This window comes from Zophobas morio, unplaced genomic scaffold (assembly GCF_036711695.1).
Source record: "Zophobas morio isolate AGI-343-1 ecotype UQ-CSIRO unplaced genomic scaffold, CSIRO_AGI_Zmor_V1 ptg000018l, whole genome shotgun sequence".
NCBI classification, from domain to species: Eukaryota; Metazoa; Arthropoda; class Insecta; order Coleoptera; family Tenebrionidae; genus Zophobas; species Zophobas morio.
This window is the reverse complement of record NW_026972123.1, coordinates 3580589-3596194: the sequence shown is the minus strand read 5'-3', so window position 1 is coordinate 3596194 and position 15606 is coordinate 3580589. Positions and strand designations below refer to the sequence as shown.

General features: G+C 29.7%; 1 protein-coding gene across 1 annotated transcript; it reads right to left on the bottom strand.

The window, feature by feature from the left end:
- Positions 1–627: 627 nt before the first annotated feature.
- On the bottom strand, positions 628–9370 carry LOC135130929 (peroxisomal acyl-coenzyme A oxidase 3-like). Its single transcript, XM_064058398.1, has 8 exons — positions 9086–9370; positions 8726–9031; positions 8352–8671; positions 1926–2205; positions 1635–1878; positions 1355–1588; positions 870–1309; positions 628–822 (listed from the first exon to the last, which is right to left on the bottom strand). The coding sequence occupies exons 1-8, from the start codon at positions 9203–9205 to the stop codon at positions 724–726; spliced, it is 2043 nt and encodes a 680-aa protein (XP_063914468.1). The 5' UTR covers positions 9206–9370; the 3' UTR covers positions 628–723.
- Between the last annotated feature and the right edge of the window lie 6236 nt (positions 9371–15606).

Here is a 15606-nt window from a genome sequence, read left to right as displayed (position 1 = left end):
AAATCGAAACATTCAAAAACCTAAAAGTTGAAAAATCGAAAAATTTAAAACCGAGAAAAACAAATACATATAAAATCGAAAAATTGCTGTCGAAAAATCGAAAAAATAAAGAATTGAAAACTTTAAAATGAAACAACCGGAAAATTGCAAATTGAAAAACGAGAAAATAGAAAGTACGATAATAGGAAAAATTGGAAAAACGAAAAATTTTACTATCTAGGAGTTTAAAAATAACTGAAAAATCAATAAATTAAAATTAGAAAAATTGCAAAATCAAAATATTAAAAATACACATAATTCAAAATATTTAAAAATTGAAAGTCGATAAACCGAAAACTGTAAATTTGCAAATCGGGACACGAAAAAAAAACGAAAAATTAAAGAATTGAAAAACTGAAGAATCGAAAAATTGAAAAATCGAAAAATCGAAGAATCGAAGAATCGAAGAATCGAAAGTCGAAAAGTTCATAAACTGAAAATCGATAAGCCGATAAATTAATAAATTGATAAACCGATGAATCGAATAATCCACGAATCGATGAATGGATGAAGCGGTAAATCGATGTATAAATCGATTAGCATCAATTTTAATTTTAAAGTATCCGAGAGGTGGTGGGGTCACAAATATTTATTTTTTACAACTTCCTGTCATTTATTAAAACGAAAAAAAATAAAACCCTAATTTTATAGTTATAACTTTAACAACCAAAAAAATCCACATTATCACAGCTTATTTTTCAAAGTAACCACCTCGCGCCACCACGAAGGCCTGCCCAGAGCACCCGGAGCCATAAAAATAGCACTTTTCAGCCGCTGATACACCTACAAGAAAAAATTAGCACCACCTCCATAAACCAAATTTTCCATACTTGGCCATCCGAAGCTCCCAAAACAGAATTCAGAATAAAATCCGGGGGCGCCATGGCATCCACCAACGAAACCGCGTCATCTTTAACATCGTGACACAGTGCCAAAATAGCCTCGTGAACAAGACTCGTGGCTTCAGGACCTTGAACGTATCCACCTTGGTACAACGTCGGCAAAAATTTTTCCAAAGTCCAGACTCCATACAAAGAGAAGAGTTTGAGCAGGACATTTTTAACTTCTGTGTTTGCAGCTGCATCGATTTTGGTCAATAGGTGTCTCAATGCAACGTAGTGCAAAAACGCCGTGCTCAAACTTTTGGCGTAGAACACCTGGGTGTTGCTCCTAGCCCAAAACGGACCTTGCGTTTGAGTCAAAGTGGCCAATTTAGCTTTGGTTTGTTTTGCCAGGTAGCAAACGAGCCACTGGTAGGCTTGTAGTATGTCTAGGAAACAAAATCAGTTGTATTTTTTAACACCAAGACCTTTACCTTCAGGTTGCGAAATTTTTTCCACGCTGGTTGCATTCAATTTGAGTTTCAAAATCCTCGAAGCGTCTGATAGGAAATTCGCGGTTTGCAAAGGTGTTGAAATTTGGCCGCCGGCTTCCACACGGGACCACAATTTGACCAACCAGTTGCTCGTTTGTTGGATCAGCACGTGGTTTTCGCCATCGTAGGTAGAAACGGCGTCAAAATCATCCCTTATGTGTCCAATCCCGGCAACTACAACCCCAAAAGTAACAACAATTTACAACTTGAATTGTATCACCTTTGAGGTAACCGTGACCTCCACAAGCTTCCCGACATTCTTGAATCGCGTCTCTGACCATCCACCCCAGTACAGATTTACTAGCCGAACACAGGGCGTGAAGTTCCGCGGCTGCTGCACTTAAGGACTCTGCGTTTTGTTTTGGCGAAGAGTCCAAGAAGAGTCCTTCGATTATTTCTGATAAGTACGAGCTGAAGAATCTTGCGACGTACATTACTGATAGGTACGGTAAGAGGCGATGTTGCTACAAAGTGTGGTTAGAAATAGGACAACTAGAGAATAAGGTGGTACGTGAGATTGGTACTCCAAAATCGGAACTTCTTCGCCGTCGGAAGGTCCGAACTGGCGTCTTACGGCTGCGTATCGGATGGCTATGGTAAGGGCTTTGGTACCATAGCACTCCATGGCACCGATGACGCCTATTCGAGCCACAAATATACTACCCATGATGATGGTTTGCTTTTCTTGGGCGTCCTTGATGTAGTTGATGTAGTCTCCCTCGGGGGTTATGTCGCCATATTTGTTTAGGTAGCAGTCGGCGGGAATGCGGTATTTGTCAAAAATTAGGACCCTGGTGACACAAACAAATTTCAGTTTTTGTTTAGAACCATAGACTATACATAAATTGAAAAGTTAATGGTCTAAATTTAAAGGTTTTGGATGATGGCATCTTTTTTCAGAGTCTTAGAAACATTTTGAAGAGTTTTTTAGAATTTTTTGAAATTTTAAGTTCCACGAATAGTTTCTCAATAAGATGACATTAATTTCCGTTCGATCAGATATTGTATAAAGTCATTTCCAGAAAATTTTGGAACTCGATTTCAATTTTTGAACCAGAAGGTCTAAATAATTTAAAAACACCAAATGCAACAACCATCTTAAATTCGTAATGTAGTAAAAATTTTCATGTGATAGCATCTTTTTTTCGTTCAATTAGACCCATTTTAACGATTTTTGGAAATTTTTGGAAAATTTTTGGAAATTTTTAATATCAGTTTTAATTATTTTCATAAGTATCACAGCAGAGATTTTAAATTTAAATTTACTAATAATTCGGTTGGGTTAATTTTGTATTGTCAGATTAGTATTCTGTTGAAAATGTTCTGTAAGATGGCATTATTTTCTGCGTAATTAAATCCCTTTTAAAAGATTTTTCGGAAAATTTTGGAAATTTCGAACCAGAATTTTTAGCTTATTTGCAGACATACCGCGACAGCTATCTTCGTCTTCTGCTGAAAATTCACTATTGAACAGCATCCTTTTCCGCTCTATTAAATCCTTTTCAAAAAATTTTTGGAAATTTTGAATTCGAATTTTTGGATTACTGTAAGAAGTATCACAGCAGTGATTGAAAATTTGCCAAAAGTTTTCAGTACGTTGGCATCAACTTTCACTTGATTAAACGTTTTTTAAAAAATGTTTCTGAAATTTTTAGAAATTTTGAATCCGAATTTCTAACTTAGTTGAAGACATGCAGCAACAGCCTATCCAAATTCGTATCCAATGTATTCTTTTCCCTTCGATTAAATCCATTTTTCTGAGTTTTTTGGAAATTTTAAAATACATGTTTTTCTTATTTTGAAGAGATTGGCAACAATGTTTTCAAATTTGTAATTTACGACCATTTTTTTCAATTACATCTTTTTAAAAGGATTTTTCAAATTTTTTTGGATATTTTGACATAAAATTTCCAACTTAGTTGAAGACGTACCGCAAAAGTGATCTCACATTCGTAATTTATGGAAAATTTTCTATGGGATAATATGCCTTTCCGCCAAATTAATCCATTTTGCAGAATTTTTTGTAACATTTTTGGAAATTTTGAGTTGGATTTTTTTGATCATTTTAAGTAAGATCAGTCAAGCAGTAGTTGTTTTCAATTTGTAATTTAGTAACAATAATTTGGTGTAAGTTAGCATCAATTTCCACTTAATTACAAATTTTCTAAAAATTTTTCCTGAAATTTTGAAAAATTTTGAACCAGAATTTCAAAATTTTTTGAAGACGTGCCTCAATAGTGATTTCAAATTCCTCATCTACCGAACGTTTTCAATGGGGGACATTCTTTCTTGATTATTTTAAGAAAAATTGTAACATCTAAGTATTTCAAATTTGTAATTTACTAACAATTCTCAGAAATTGGCATCAATTTCCACTTAATTACAAATGTTCTGAAGAATATATTCTGAAATTTTGATCTAACGTTTTTTTCCGCTCGATTTAATCTAAAAAAAAAATCGAAACATTTTTGGAAATTGTGAATTCCATTTTTGTGAATATTTTATAAAAATGTCGCACTAGCGATCTCAAATTCGTGATATACTGAAAATTTTCAGTGGAAGGGCATTAATTCGAATTTAATGAGTTTTTCGGAAAATTTTGGAAATTTTTAATATGAATTTCTTAATTATTTTAAAACAATTGCAGCAGCTTTTTCAAATTTGTAATTTACTAACAATTGTCACCAAGTTGACATCAATTTCCACTTAATTCCATTTTTTTTGATGTTCCCGAAATTTTGAAAAATTTTGAACCAGAATTTCTTGAATATTTTAAGAATTGTAGTAGCTATTTCAAATTTATAATTTATTAACAATTCTCAATAAGTTGGCATCAATTTCCACTTGATTCCAATTTATAAAAAAAAAATGTTCTCGAAATTTTGAAAAATTTTGAACCAGAATTCCCAGCTTAATAGAAGACGTGGCTCAATAAAGATCTCAAATTTGTCATCTATCGAAAATCCTCAATGGGACGGCAGTCCTTTTCCTTCGATTAAATCAATTTTAATTAAATTTTCGTAAAATTTTTAGAAATTTTGAATTCAAATTTTTTATTATTTTAAACAAGATTCCAGCAGTTATTTCAAATTTGCAATTTTCTAACAATTTTCTGTAAGTTGACATCAATTTCCACTTATGTAATAAGTTTTCTAAACGATTTTCTTGAAATTTTGAAAATTTTTGAATTAGAATTTCAACTTTATTTTAAGACGTGTCGCAATAGTGATTTCAAATTTATCATCAATCCAAAATTCTCACTGGAAAAACAAATTATGTTCCCGTCGAATAAATCAATTTTAAATAAATTTTTGGAAAATGTTTGGAACTTTTGAATTCGAATTTTTTTATTATTTTGAGAAAAATCGCAGCGGCTATTTCAAATATGTAATTTACCAACAATTTTCAGTAACTTGGCATTAATTTCCACAGATTTACAAATTTTCTAAAAAAATTTCCTGAAATTTTGAAAAAATTTGAACCACTATTTGCAGCTCATCTGAAGACGTGCCTCGATAGTTATCTTTAACTCGTCATCTCATCAATGAGAGATCATTTTTTTCCTTCGATTAATTCCAGTATAAAGAGTTTTTCGGAAAATTTTGGAAATTTTGGATTCGAATTTTTTCATTAGTTTAAGGAAGATGGCAACAGATATTTCAAATGTGTAATCTAGTAACAATTCTCAGTAAGTTGGCATCAATTTCCACATAATAACAAATTTTCTGAAAAAATTTCCCGAAATTTTGAAAATTTTGAACTAGAATTTCTGGTTTATTTGAAAGCGTGCCTCAATAGTGATCTCAAGTTCGTCATCTATCGATTTTTTTTATGGAAAGGCATTCTTTTCCCTTCGATTAATTCCAATTTAAATAGTTTTTCGAAAATTTTTTGGAAATTATGAAATCGAATTTTTGTATTATTTTAAGAAAAATGGCAGCAGCTATTTCAAATTTTTAATTTAGTAGAAATTCTCAGTAAATTGGAATCAATCTTCACTTAATTACCAATGTTCTAAAGGATATTACTGAAATTTTGAAAAATTTGGAACTACAATTTCTAGTTTATTTGAAGACGTACCAAAGATCTCAAACTTGTAATCAAGTGAAAATTCTCCGCGATATAGCGTTTTTTCTGCTCGATTTAGTCTATTTAAAAAAAATTCGGAAAATTTTTGGAAATTTTGAATTCTATATATTTTAGTGAATATTTTAAGAAATATCGCACTAGCGATCTCAAATTCGTCATCTACGGAAAATTCTCAACGGAATGGCATTCTTTTCCCTTTGATTAATTCCAATTTAGAGAGTTTTTTGGAAAATTTTGAAAATTTTCAAAACAGATTTCTTGATTATTTTAAGAAGAATTGTAATAGCTATTTCAAATTTATAATTTATTAACAATTCTCAATAAGTTGGCAAAAAATTCCACTTGATTCCAATTAAAAAAAAATGTTCTCGAAATTTTGAAAAACTTTAATAAAATTTTCGGATAATTTTTAAAAATTTTGGATTCGATTTTTTTGTTTTAAGATAGATTTTAGCATTTAGTTTAAATTTTCGTTAAGTTGGCATTAATTTCCATTACATATATTTTCTACACAATTTTGTCCTACATTTTTTAAACAATTTTCCTGAAATTTTGAAAATTTTTGAACTAGAACTTCTAGTTTATTTGAAGACGTGCCGTAATAGTCAACTCAAATTCGTCATCAACAGAAAATTCTCACTGGGAGAACATCCTTTATTTTTTCGATTAATACATTTAAATAAATTTTCGGAAAATGATTGGCACTTTTGAATTCAAATTTTTTTATTATTTTGAGAAAAATCGCAGCAGCTACTTCAAATGTGTAATTTACTAACAATTCTCAGTAAGTTGGCATCAATTTCCACGCATTTACTAATTTTCTAACAAATTTTCCCGAAATTTTAAAAAAATTTGAACCAAAATGTTTACCTCATTTGAAGACGTGCCTCGATAGAGATCACACATTCACCATCTATCGAAAATTCTCTATCAGAGGGCATTCTTTTCCCGTCGATTAATTCCAATTGAAAGAGTTTTTCGTAAAATTTTTTGAAATTTGTAGTTCGATTTTTTTTAGTATTTTAGGAAAAATTGCAATAGCTATTTGACATTGCAATTTACTAAAAATTCTCAGTGAGTGGGTATCAATTTTCACTTATTTACAAATTTTCTAAAAAATTTTCTTGAAATTTTTAAAAAATTTGGATCAGAATTTCCAGCTCATTTGAAGACTTATCTCGACAGTAAACTTAAATTCGTCATCTAAGGAAAATTCTCAACAAGAGGGCATCCTTTTCTTTTCGATTAATTCCAAATTAAGAGTTTTTTGGAAAATTTTGGAAATTTTGATTTTGAATTATTGTTATTACTTTACGAAAAATTGCAACAGCTATTTCAAATTTGCAATTTACTAAAAATTCTCGGTAAGTTGTCATCAATTTCAACTTATTTACAAAATTTCTAAAAAAATTTCCTGAAATTTTGGAAAAATTTGAACCAAAATTTCCACCTCATTTGAAGACGTGCCTCGATAGAGGTCGCACAATCGCCATCTATCGAAAATTCTCGATCAGAGGGCATTTTTTCCCGTCGATTAATTCCAATTTAAAGAGTTTTTCGGAAAATTTTGGAAATTTTTAGTTCAATTTTTTTTAGTATTTTAGAAAAAATTGCAATAGCTATTTGACACTTGCAATTTACTAAAAATTCTCAGTGAGTTGGCATCAATTTTCACTTATTTACAAATTTTCTAAAAAATTTTCCTGAAATTTTGAAAAAATTTGGATCAGAATTTCCAGCTCATTTGAATACTTATCTCGACAGTAAACTTAAATTCGTCATCTAAGGAAAATTCTCAACAAGAGGGCATCCTTTTCTTTTCGATTAATTCCAAATTAAAAAGTTTTTCGGAAAATTTTGAAAATTTTTAGTTCGATATTTTTTAGTATCTTAGGAAAAATTGCAGCAGCTATTTCAAATGTGTAATTTACTAACAATTCTTATAAGTTGGCATCAATTTCCACTTATTTACAAATTTTCTAAGAACTCTTCCTGAAATTTTGAAAAAATATGGATCAGAATTTCCAGCTCATTTGGAGACTTATCTCGACAGTAAACTTAAATTCGTCACCTATGGAAAATTCTCAATAAGAGGGCATTCTTTTCTTTTCGATTAATTCCAAATTAAAAAGTTTTTCGAAAAATTTTGGAAATTTTGAGTTTGATTTTTTTTTATTATTTTACGGAAAATTGCAACAGCCATCGGTATCAATTTTCAATTAATTACACATTTTTTGAAGAATTTTTATGAAATTTTGAAAATTTTGAATCAGAATTTCTAGTTTGTTTAAAGATATAGCGCAACAGTTATCTTGAATTCGTCATATTTTGAAAATTCTCTAGGGGAGAGTATTATTTTCTGCTCGATTGAAACGATTTTACAGAATTTTTCGAAAAATTTTGGAAATTTTGAATTCGAATTTCTTGATAATTTTAAGAAGTAGCGCAAGCACGATTTTTGATTTGTGGTTTACCAATTATTCTCAATGAGTTGACATCAATTATAGATTTTTAAATAATTTTTCAGAAATTTTTGAAAATTTTGATTCAAAAGATGACTGATTTCTTTTTGGAAATTTTTAACGAAATTTCTTCCTTAATTGAAGGAATATCTCAACACCGTTTTCAAAGTTGTAATTCACGAGAAATTCTAAATTTCTTTTCAATTACATTTTTTCAGGATTTTTCAGAATTTTTTGGAAATTTTGTGAAAAAATCTCCAAAAACGGTATTTCTTCAAGCTCCATTAGACCCATTTTAAACTTTTAGGATTTTTTCAGAACCCATTAAACAAAACTGTTTCAAATTTACCTATTATTACTACAAGGACAATTCAAAATAAACAAACCCATTATCGATCCCATTGAGCCCAATTTTCTCGCCCATATCCGCCACCGTGACTCCAACAAACGGCAACAAAGTCTTCGGATCCCTAATCGGTACCACGAATCCCTGCAACCCATAATGCATACCATCGATATAAAGCTGTGCATACACGACAGCATGGGTGGACACTTTTCCCAGACACCCGGCCCAGCATTTAGCGGCCTGAAAATCCGGGGTATCCAACACAAACTCCCGTTTATCTTTATCGTAGGTTGCGGTGGTCCTCATACCATTAGTGTAACTACCATGCCCGATTTCGGTCATACATAAACACCCATGTATCTGAAAACGCAACCATGATTACAGCTACTAGGTACTACCATGACTGTCAACAACCTTTCTAGTTTCTATGTCGTGAATGAACTTGCGGTGTTTCTCGGTACCTTGAATTGCCAGAGCGTTTGTGAATAGTTCTCCTGCAATGCGTTTGGCACAGGATTCGGGACTCAGCTGGGCCATGGTCCTTAGGGTCTCGAGTTGCCTCTGGGAGAGGTTTAGTTTGCTGGTACTGATCGAGGAAAGGTCGACGTCGGCTATAGAAAATGCCCGTTGAAGGGTCTTGTGCCTTTGTTCGTCCAGGGTTTGGTGGGTGTGATCATCATGGAACACCGGATTTGCCTGGAGTACCTTGAGTAGGTCGTTCTGCAAACACAAAAATCATTGGTGTGTGGTGATTAAAGTAGAGATGAATATTACTTGGAATTTGACCACTTCTTCCGTTTCGATGAAGGTTTTTAATTTTTTCCAGTCAAAGGATGCCCTTTTGCGGTAAAAGTCCAAAGGGCCAGCGGGAAAATCAGGTAACACAGGCAACATGTTAGTCGACGGTTTGTTTTTCAAATGGTTAATGACTGTCTGTTTGCGAAGGTTAAAAACTAAACAACATAGATAAAATATTGTTATTAAGGTTAAAGTCGGAATTCGAAAACAACACTGGTACGCTGGTCAAGTTGATACCGGTGAAATGAAAGTTGATTCATAATAGGTAAATATTTATCACGTGATGTAAGACGAGTTATGTTATGTATGACATGCAGAAAGATTTATCGCATTTTCGTGTGTTTGTTTATCTTTTGAGTATCCATTGTTGTTAGTTTGGGGGCAAAGGTGAATTAACAATGAGTTGTTGAAATTTGGTTATCGGTACTCCATACCAGTGCAGTTTTTGCTGCATGTATTCGAGAGTTTTCTTCTCTAGGTGATAGTTTTACTTGATGGTTGAGAGATCGGTCGATCGGTACCTATGTGGTGAAAGTCAAGTTTAATGACATGTTACGAAACTGGAGTCAAAGACTAGATATACATATAATAGTACTTTGAGTTTTCATTTATTTGTGAATTTGTATTCAAAGTATGTTTGCATTTATGGATACAAATGATGAACTTATTTGTGCACCGGAAATTCACATTTGTGATATCCTTTCCGTAAACAAAACTTATACAATAAAGATATTACTTTAATAATACGTTGAATAACAAGAGCCTACGATGAAGTAATCTTATCTTCAAGTTTTAAAATCATTATATGGAATTATATATGGTCTACAATAGATAAGTTCGTCTTATCACCTCTTTCGTATTCAAAATGTTTTATGGAACTTGGAAATGTAAATACCCGATATGTTTTAATGTAAGTAGTTCAGGGGTGTAGAAAGTTTCGAATTTTCGATTTTTCGAATTCTAAATTATCAATGTTTCAATTTTGCGAATTTTCGATGTTTTGATTTTTCGATTTTTTATTTTTCCGTTTTCTCATTTTTAGATCTTTCCACATTTTGAATTTTCGAATTCTCACAATTTTTTGATTGTTCGATTTTTTTTATTTTTTCTTCTCTCGATTTTTAGATTTTCCCAATTTTTCAATGTTTCAATTTCAAGATTTCCCGATATTTTGGTATTTTGGCTTTTTAAATTATCCACTTCTCGACTTTTTGACTTTTTTCGTTTACTGAATTTTCAATTTTTTGACTTTTTCGATTTTTCGGTTTTTCAATTTTCCAATTTCTAGGTCTATCGATCTCGACTTGTCTTTTCAGTTTTAGACTTTCCGATTTCTCAATTTTACGATTCCATGTTCTAATTTCTCCATTTCCTTATTTTTCAGTTTTTAGACTTTCCGATTTTTCGTATTCTTAATTCTGGTTTTTTCGGTATTTTAGCTTTTCAATTTTTCGGTTGCTTTATGTTCAATTTCTCGATTTCTAAATTTTCGATTTTTTGGTTTCTCGATTTTCGATTTTTGATGTCTTGAATTTCCGATTTCTCTATTTTTTGGTTTTTTGTTTTTCGATTTTTCTATTTTCTCATTTTTACATTTTTCAATAATTCGATTTTTCCAGTATTTTGTTTTCGAGTTTTATAATTTTTCCATTTTTTTAACTCTCAACATGTCATTTTTTCGATTTTTCTTTTCAGTTTCTGACTTCTCAATCTACGATTTTTCGTTTTTTTTTTATTTTTCGATTGCTCGAATTTTCGATTATTCGATTCTTCAGTTTTCCTCGATTTTTTGATTTTTCGACTTTTCGACTTTTCGATGTTTCTATTTTTACAGATCTCGATTTCTTTAATTTTAGAATTCTCAACTTATTTAATTTTCAGTTTTTACACTTTTCCATTTTTTTAATTTTTTTTAATTCTCCGGTTTTTGCTTGGTTAAATTTTTCGATTTTTCGTATTCTTAATTCTTCATTTTTCGGTATTTTAGCTTTTCAATTTTTCGGTTCCTTTATTTTCAATTTCTCGATTTCTTAATTTTCGATTTCTCAATTTTTTTGGTTTTTTGTTTTTCGATTTTTCTATTTTCTCGTTTTTAGATTTTTCAACTATTCGATTTTTCCAGTTTTTTGTTTTCGAGTTTTATAATTTTTCGATTTTTCGAACCCTCAACGTGTCGTTTTTTCGAATTTTCTTTTCAGAATCTGACTTTTCAATCTTACGATTTTTCGATTGCTCGAATTTTCGATTATTCGATTCTTCAGTTTTTCTTGATTTTTTGATTTTTCGATTTTTCTACTTTTCGATGTTTCTATTTTTAGAGATCTCGATTTCTTTAATTTTAGAATTCTCAACTTATTTAATTTTCAGTTTTTACACTTTTCCATTTTTTTGATTTTTTGAATTCTCCGGTTTTTGATTGGTTCAATTTTTCCATTTTTCGTATTCTTAATTCTCCATTTTTCGTATTCTTAATTTTTGAGTTTTTCGATTTATCGATTTCTCTGTTTTCAATTTCTCGATTTTTTGGTTTCTCGATTTTGGATTTTTCGTTTAGCGAATTTTCAAAGTTTTGAATTTTCGATTTCTCTATTTTGATTTTTCTATTTTTAGTTGTTTTAATTTTTTGTATTTCTCTATTATATGGTTTTTTGTTTTTCGATTTTTCTATTTTCTCATTTTCAGATTTTTTAAATTTTAGATTTTTCCAGTTTTTGGTTTTCAAATTTTAGAATTTTTCGAATTTTCGAATTCCGAATTTTTCATTTTTTCGATTATTTGATTTTTCCATTTCCCGATTTTTCAATTTTTACAATATTTACTTTTTTCGTTTTTTGACTTTTCGATATTTCGAGGTTTCAATTTTTCAATGTTACGATTTTTCGAATTTTCGATTTATCGATTATTTCATTTTTCAATTTCTGGATTTCCACATTTTTTAGTTTTCCCATTTTGCAATAACTTTTCTACTTATCAATTTTTCAATTTCAGAAAATCGCGATTTTTCGATTTTATATTTCCCAATTTTCAATATTTAGATTTTTTTCTTTTTCGAATTTTCGTTTTTTCTATAATTCAATTTTTCGAATTTTCCATTTTTCAGTTTTTCGATTTCAAATTTTCTCTAATTTTCATACATTTCAATTTCTGGATTTCCCGATTTTTCAATTTTGCCCACTTTTCAATGTTTTAATTTTTCGACTTTTCAATATTTCAGTTTTTTACGATTTTTCCGTCTATAGACTTTTCAGTTTTTTGAATTTTTCCATTTTAAGTTTTGTCGATTTCTCGGCTTTTCGATTTCCCGATTTTTTTGATTTTTCGAATTCTTTGTTTTTGTCTTGGTTCAGTTTTTCGATTTTTAGAATTTACGATTTTTCGTATTCTTCTATATTCTCGATTTTTTGGTTTTTTAGTTTCGATTTTTCGATTGCTCTATTTTCAATTTTCGATTTTTTGTTTCTCGATTTTCAATTCTTCAATTTTGTGAATTTTCACTGTTTTGATTTTTCGATTTCTCGATTTTTGATATTCCGATTTTTTGATGTCTTGATTTTTCTATATCTACATTTTTTGGTTTTTTGTTTTTTCTATTTTAATTTTTTCTTTTTAGATTTTTCAACCATTCGATTTTTCAAGTTTTTGGTTTTCGAATTTTATATTTTTTCGATTTTTCGAATTCTCAATTTTTCGTTTTTTCGATTTCTCGATTACTCGAATTTTCGATTTTTCGATTCTTTGGTTTTCCTCGATTTTTTGATTTTTAGATTTTTCTATCTTTCGAATTTTAGATTTTTCTATATTTCGGTTTTTATATTTCTCGATTTCTCAATTTTTCGACTTTTATCATTTGCATTTCAGTTTTTAGATGTTTCGATTTTTTTATTTTTCCATTTTTCCTAGGTATTCTTAATTCTCTATGATTAGGTTTTTTAGTTTTTCGATTGTTCTATTTTCAATTTCTCGATTTCTCTAGATATTTCTATTTTTTGGTTTTTCAGTTTTGGGACTTTAACTGTTTTGATTTTTAGATTTTTTGATGTCTTCGTTTTTCGATTTCTCTATTTTTTGGTTTTTTGTTTTTCGATTTTTCCATTTTCTCATTTTTAGTTTTTTCAACTATTCGATTTTTGCAGTTTTTGATTTTAGAGTTTTATAATTTTTCGATCTTCCGATCTCTGATTTTTGGTTTTTTCGATTTTTCTTTTCAGTTTCTAGACTTTTCAATCTCCCGATTTTTCGTTTTTTCGATCTCTCGATTGCTCCAAATTTCAATTATTCGATTCCTCAGTTTTCCTTTATTTCTTGATTATTCGATTTTTCTATTTTTGGATTTCTCGATTTCTTTATTTTTGGGTTTTCGATTGTGGGTTTTTGCATTTTTTTGATTTTTCGAATTCTTCGTTTTTCATAGGTCCAATTTTTCGATTTTTGAATTTTTGATTTTTCGTATCCTTAATTCTCGATTTTTCGTTTGCTCTATTTTCAATTTCTCCATTTCTCAATTTTCGATTTTTTGGTTTCTGGATTTTCGATTTTTCAATTTCGCGAATTTTAAATATTTTGATTTTTCCATTTCTCGATTTTTGATTTTTAGATTCTTTAATGTCTTCATTTTTCGATTTCTCTATTTTTTGGTGTTATCTTTTTCGATTTTTCTATTTTCTTATATTTAGATTTTTCAATTATTCGATTTTTCCAGTATTTGATTTTTGAATTTTATAATTTTTCGATTTTTCGAATTCTCATTGTTTCCTTTTTTCGAATTTTCTTTTCTGTTTCTAGACTTCTCAATCTTCCGATTATTCGTTTTTTCGATTTTTCGATTGCCCTAATTTTCGATTTTTCCAGTCATCAGTTTTTCCAGATTTTTTGATTTTTCAATATATCGACTTTTCGATTGTTCGAATTTTCGATTCTATGGTTTTTAGTTTTTCTATTTTTCGGTTTCTGGTTTTCGATTTTTCAAATGTATTTTTAATTTATCGATTTCTCAATTTTCCGTTTTTTGGTTTCCTGATTTTCGATTTTTTAATTTTACGAATTTTCAGTCATTTGATTTTTCGATATTTCGATTTTTTGATTATTTGATTTTGTGATGTGTTGATTTTTCGATATCTCTATTTTTAGGGTTTTTGTTTTTCGATTGTTCTAGTTTCCCATTTTTAGATTTTTCAAATATTCGATTTTTCCAGTTTTAGAACTTTTGGATTTTCGAATTTTGAATTTTTCGTCTTTTCGGTTTTTCCATTTCTCCATCTTTCAATTTTTACAAATATTGCTTTTTTCAATTTTCGACTTTTCGAGCTTTCAATTTTTCAATTTTCCGTTTTCTCGATTATTTCATTTCAATTCCTGGAATTCCCCATTTTTCAACGTTTCGATATTTCGATTTTTTCCCTTTTTCGAACTTTCGATATATCTATAGTTTGATTTTTCATTCGTTCGATTTCTGAATTTCTCAGTTTCTAGACTTCTCAATATTTTGATTTTTCGACTTTTCAATTTCTCGATTTCTGGACGTTTCGACCTTTTGATATTCCGATATTTCGATTTTTCTATTTCAGGACTGCTTCAATTTTCCATTTTTTTTTTGTTTTCAGATTTTCGATTTTTTGATATTTTTTAACAACATTTAACTTTTAACCTGTTTGATTCAGAATTGGCCCTCTCATGTGTTAATATTATAGGATACACAACTGTTAATTAGTGTTATGTTTTTACATTAATTGTTGTCATGTTGTGTCTAATTATTATTGACGTTAAGGTTGGCATGACGATATATACAACTTTTTATAGATTTGTACTGCGTTTCATATGGTGTTAATTATTGGGTTACATTTTTTGTGTTTACTACTTACAGTTTATGCAACCAATAAAACACTCAGTCACACTTGTATAATATCCGTAATCACATTTACCGGAATTGTTGAAAAGTGTTAACATTATACGAGAAAGTGAGGTTAATTTGTACCATTATGGTTTATTGCAGACATACGTCATAAAATTTACTAAAAGTCACCGCCAACTTGATCCTTTTTTAAGAGAACACGGGAAACTTGATTGTATTATTTTTCTTTCAAATTTAAAGGCACAAGGAAACAAGAAAAAGTTCACAGCTTTTGTAAAAATCATAACACGACTACGATAGTGAGACTCCCAGTAAATGAGGAAATTAAAAAATTCTATAATTTTATATAAGCTGCTAATTTGAATAAATTGTTCCTAGAAACAGTTATATTAAATTGGCAAAAACCCACCACGGTGGTTTTTCCCAACAAATTGGTAAAATCAGAAAATAATGCACTTGTATGAATTGATTAATTCTGAAGTTTGAAGTGAGAAATTAGTAGAAAATGTAATGAATATGTATTACAACACAGGTGTGTGAGGAATTAATTACATAATGTGCGTTTAATAAATACAGTTATAATGCACACGTACATGAATTATGAATTTAATTTTTTCTTGCCTAATTAAATTTTTTTCTGGTTATATTA

Excerpts from the sequence above, each read along its gene's own strand:
- LOC135130929 (XM_064058398.1), bottom strand. The coding sequence starts at position 9,205 with ATGTTGCCTGTGTTACCTGATTTTCCCGCTGGCCCTTTGGACTTTTAC. Across the intron at positions 9,032-9,085 it reads AAGAAGTGGTCAAATTCCAA|AACGACCTACTCAAGGTACT; the intron begins GTAATATTCATC and ends TTGTGTTTGCAG. Across the intron at positions 2,206-8,351 it reads CTCAATGGGATCGATAATGG|GGTCCTAATTTTTGACAAAT; the intron begins GTTTGTTTATTT and ends TTGTGTCACCAG.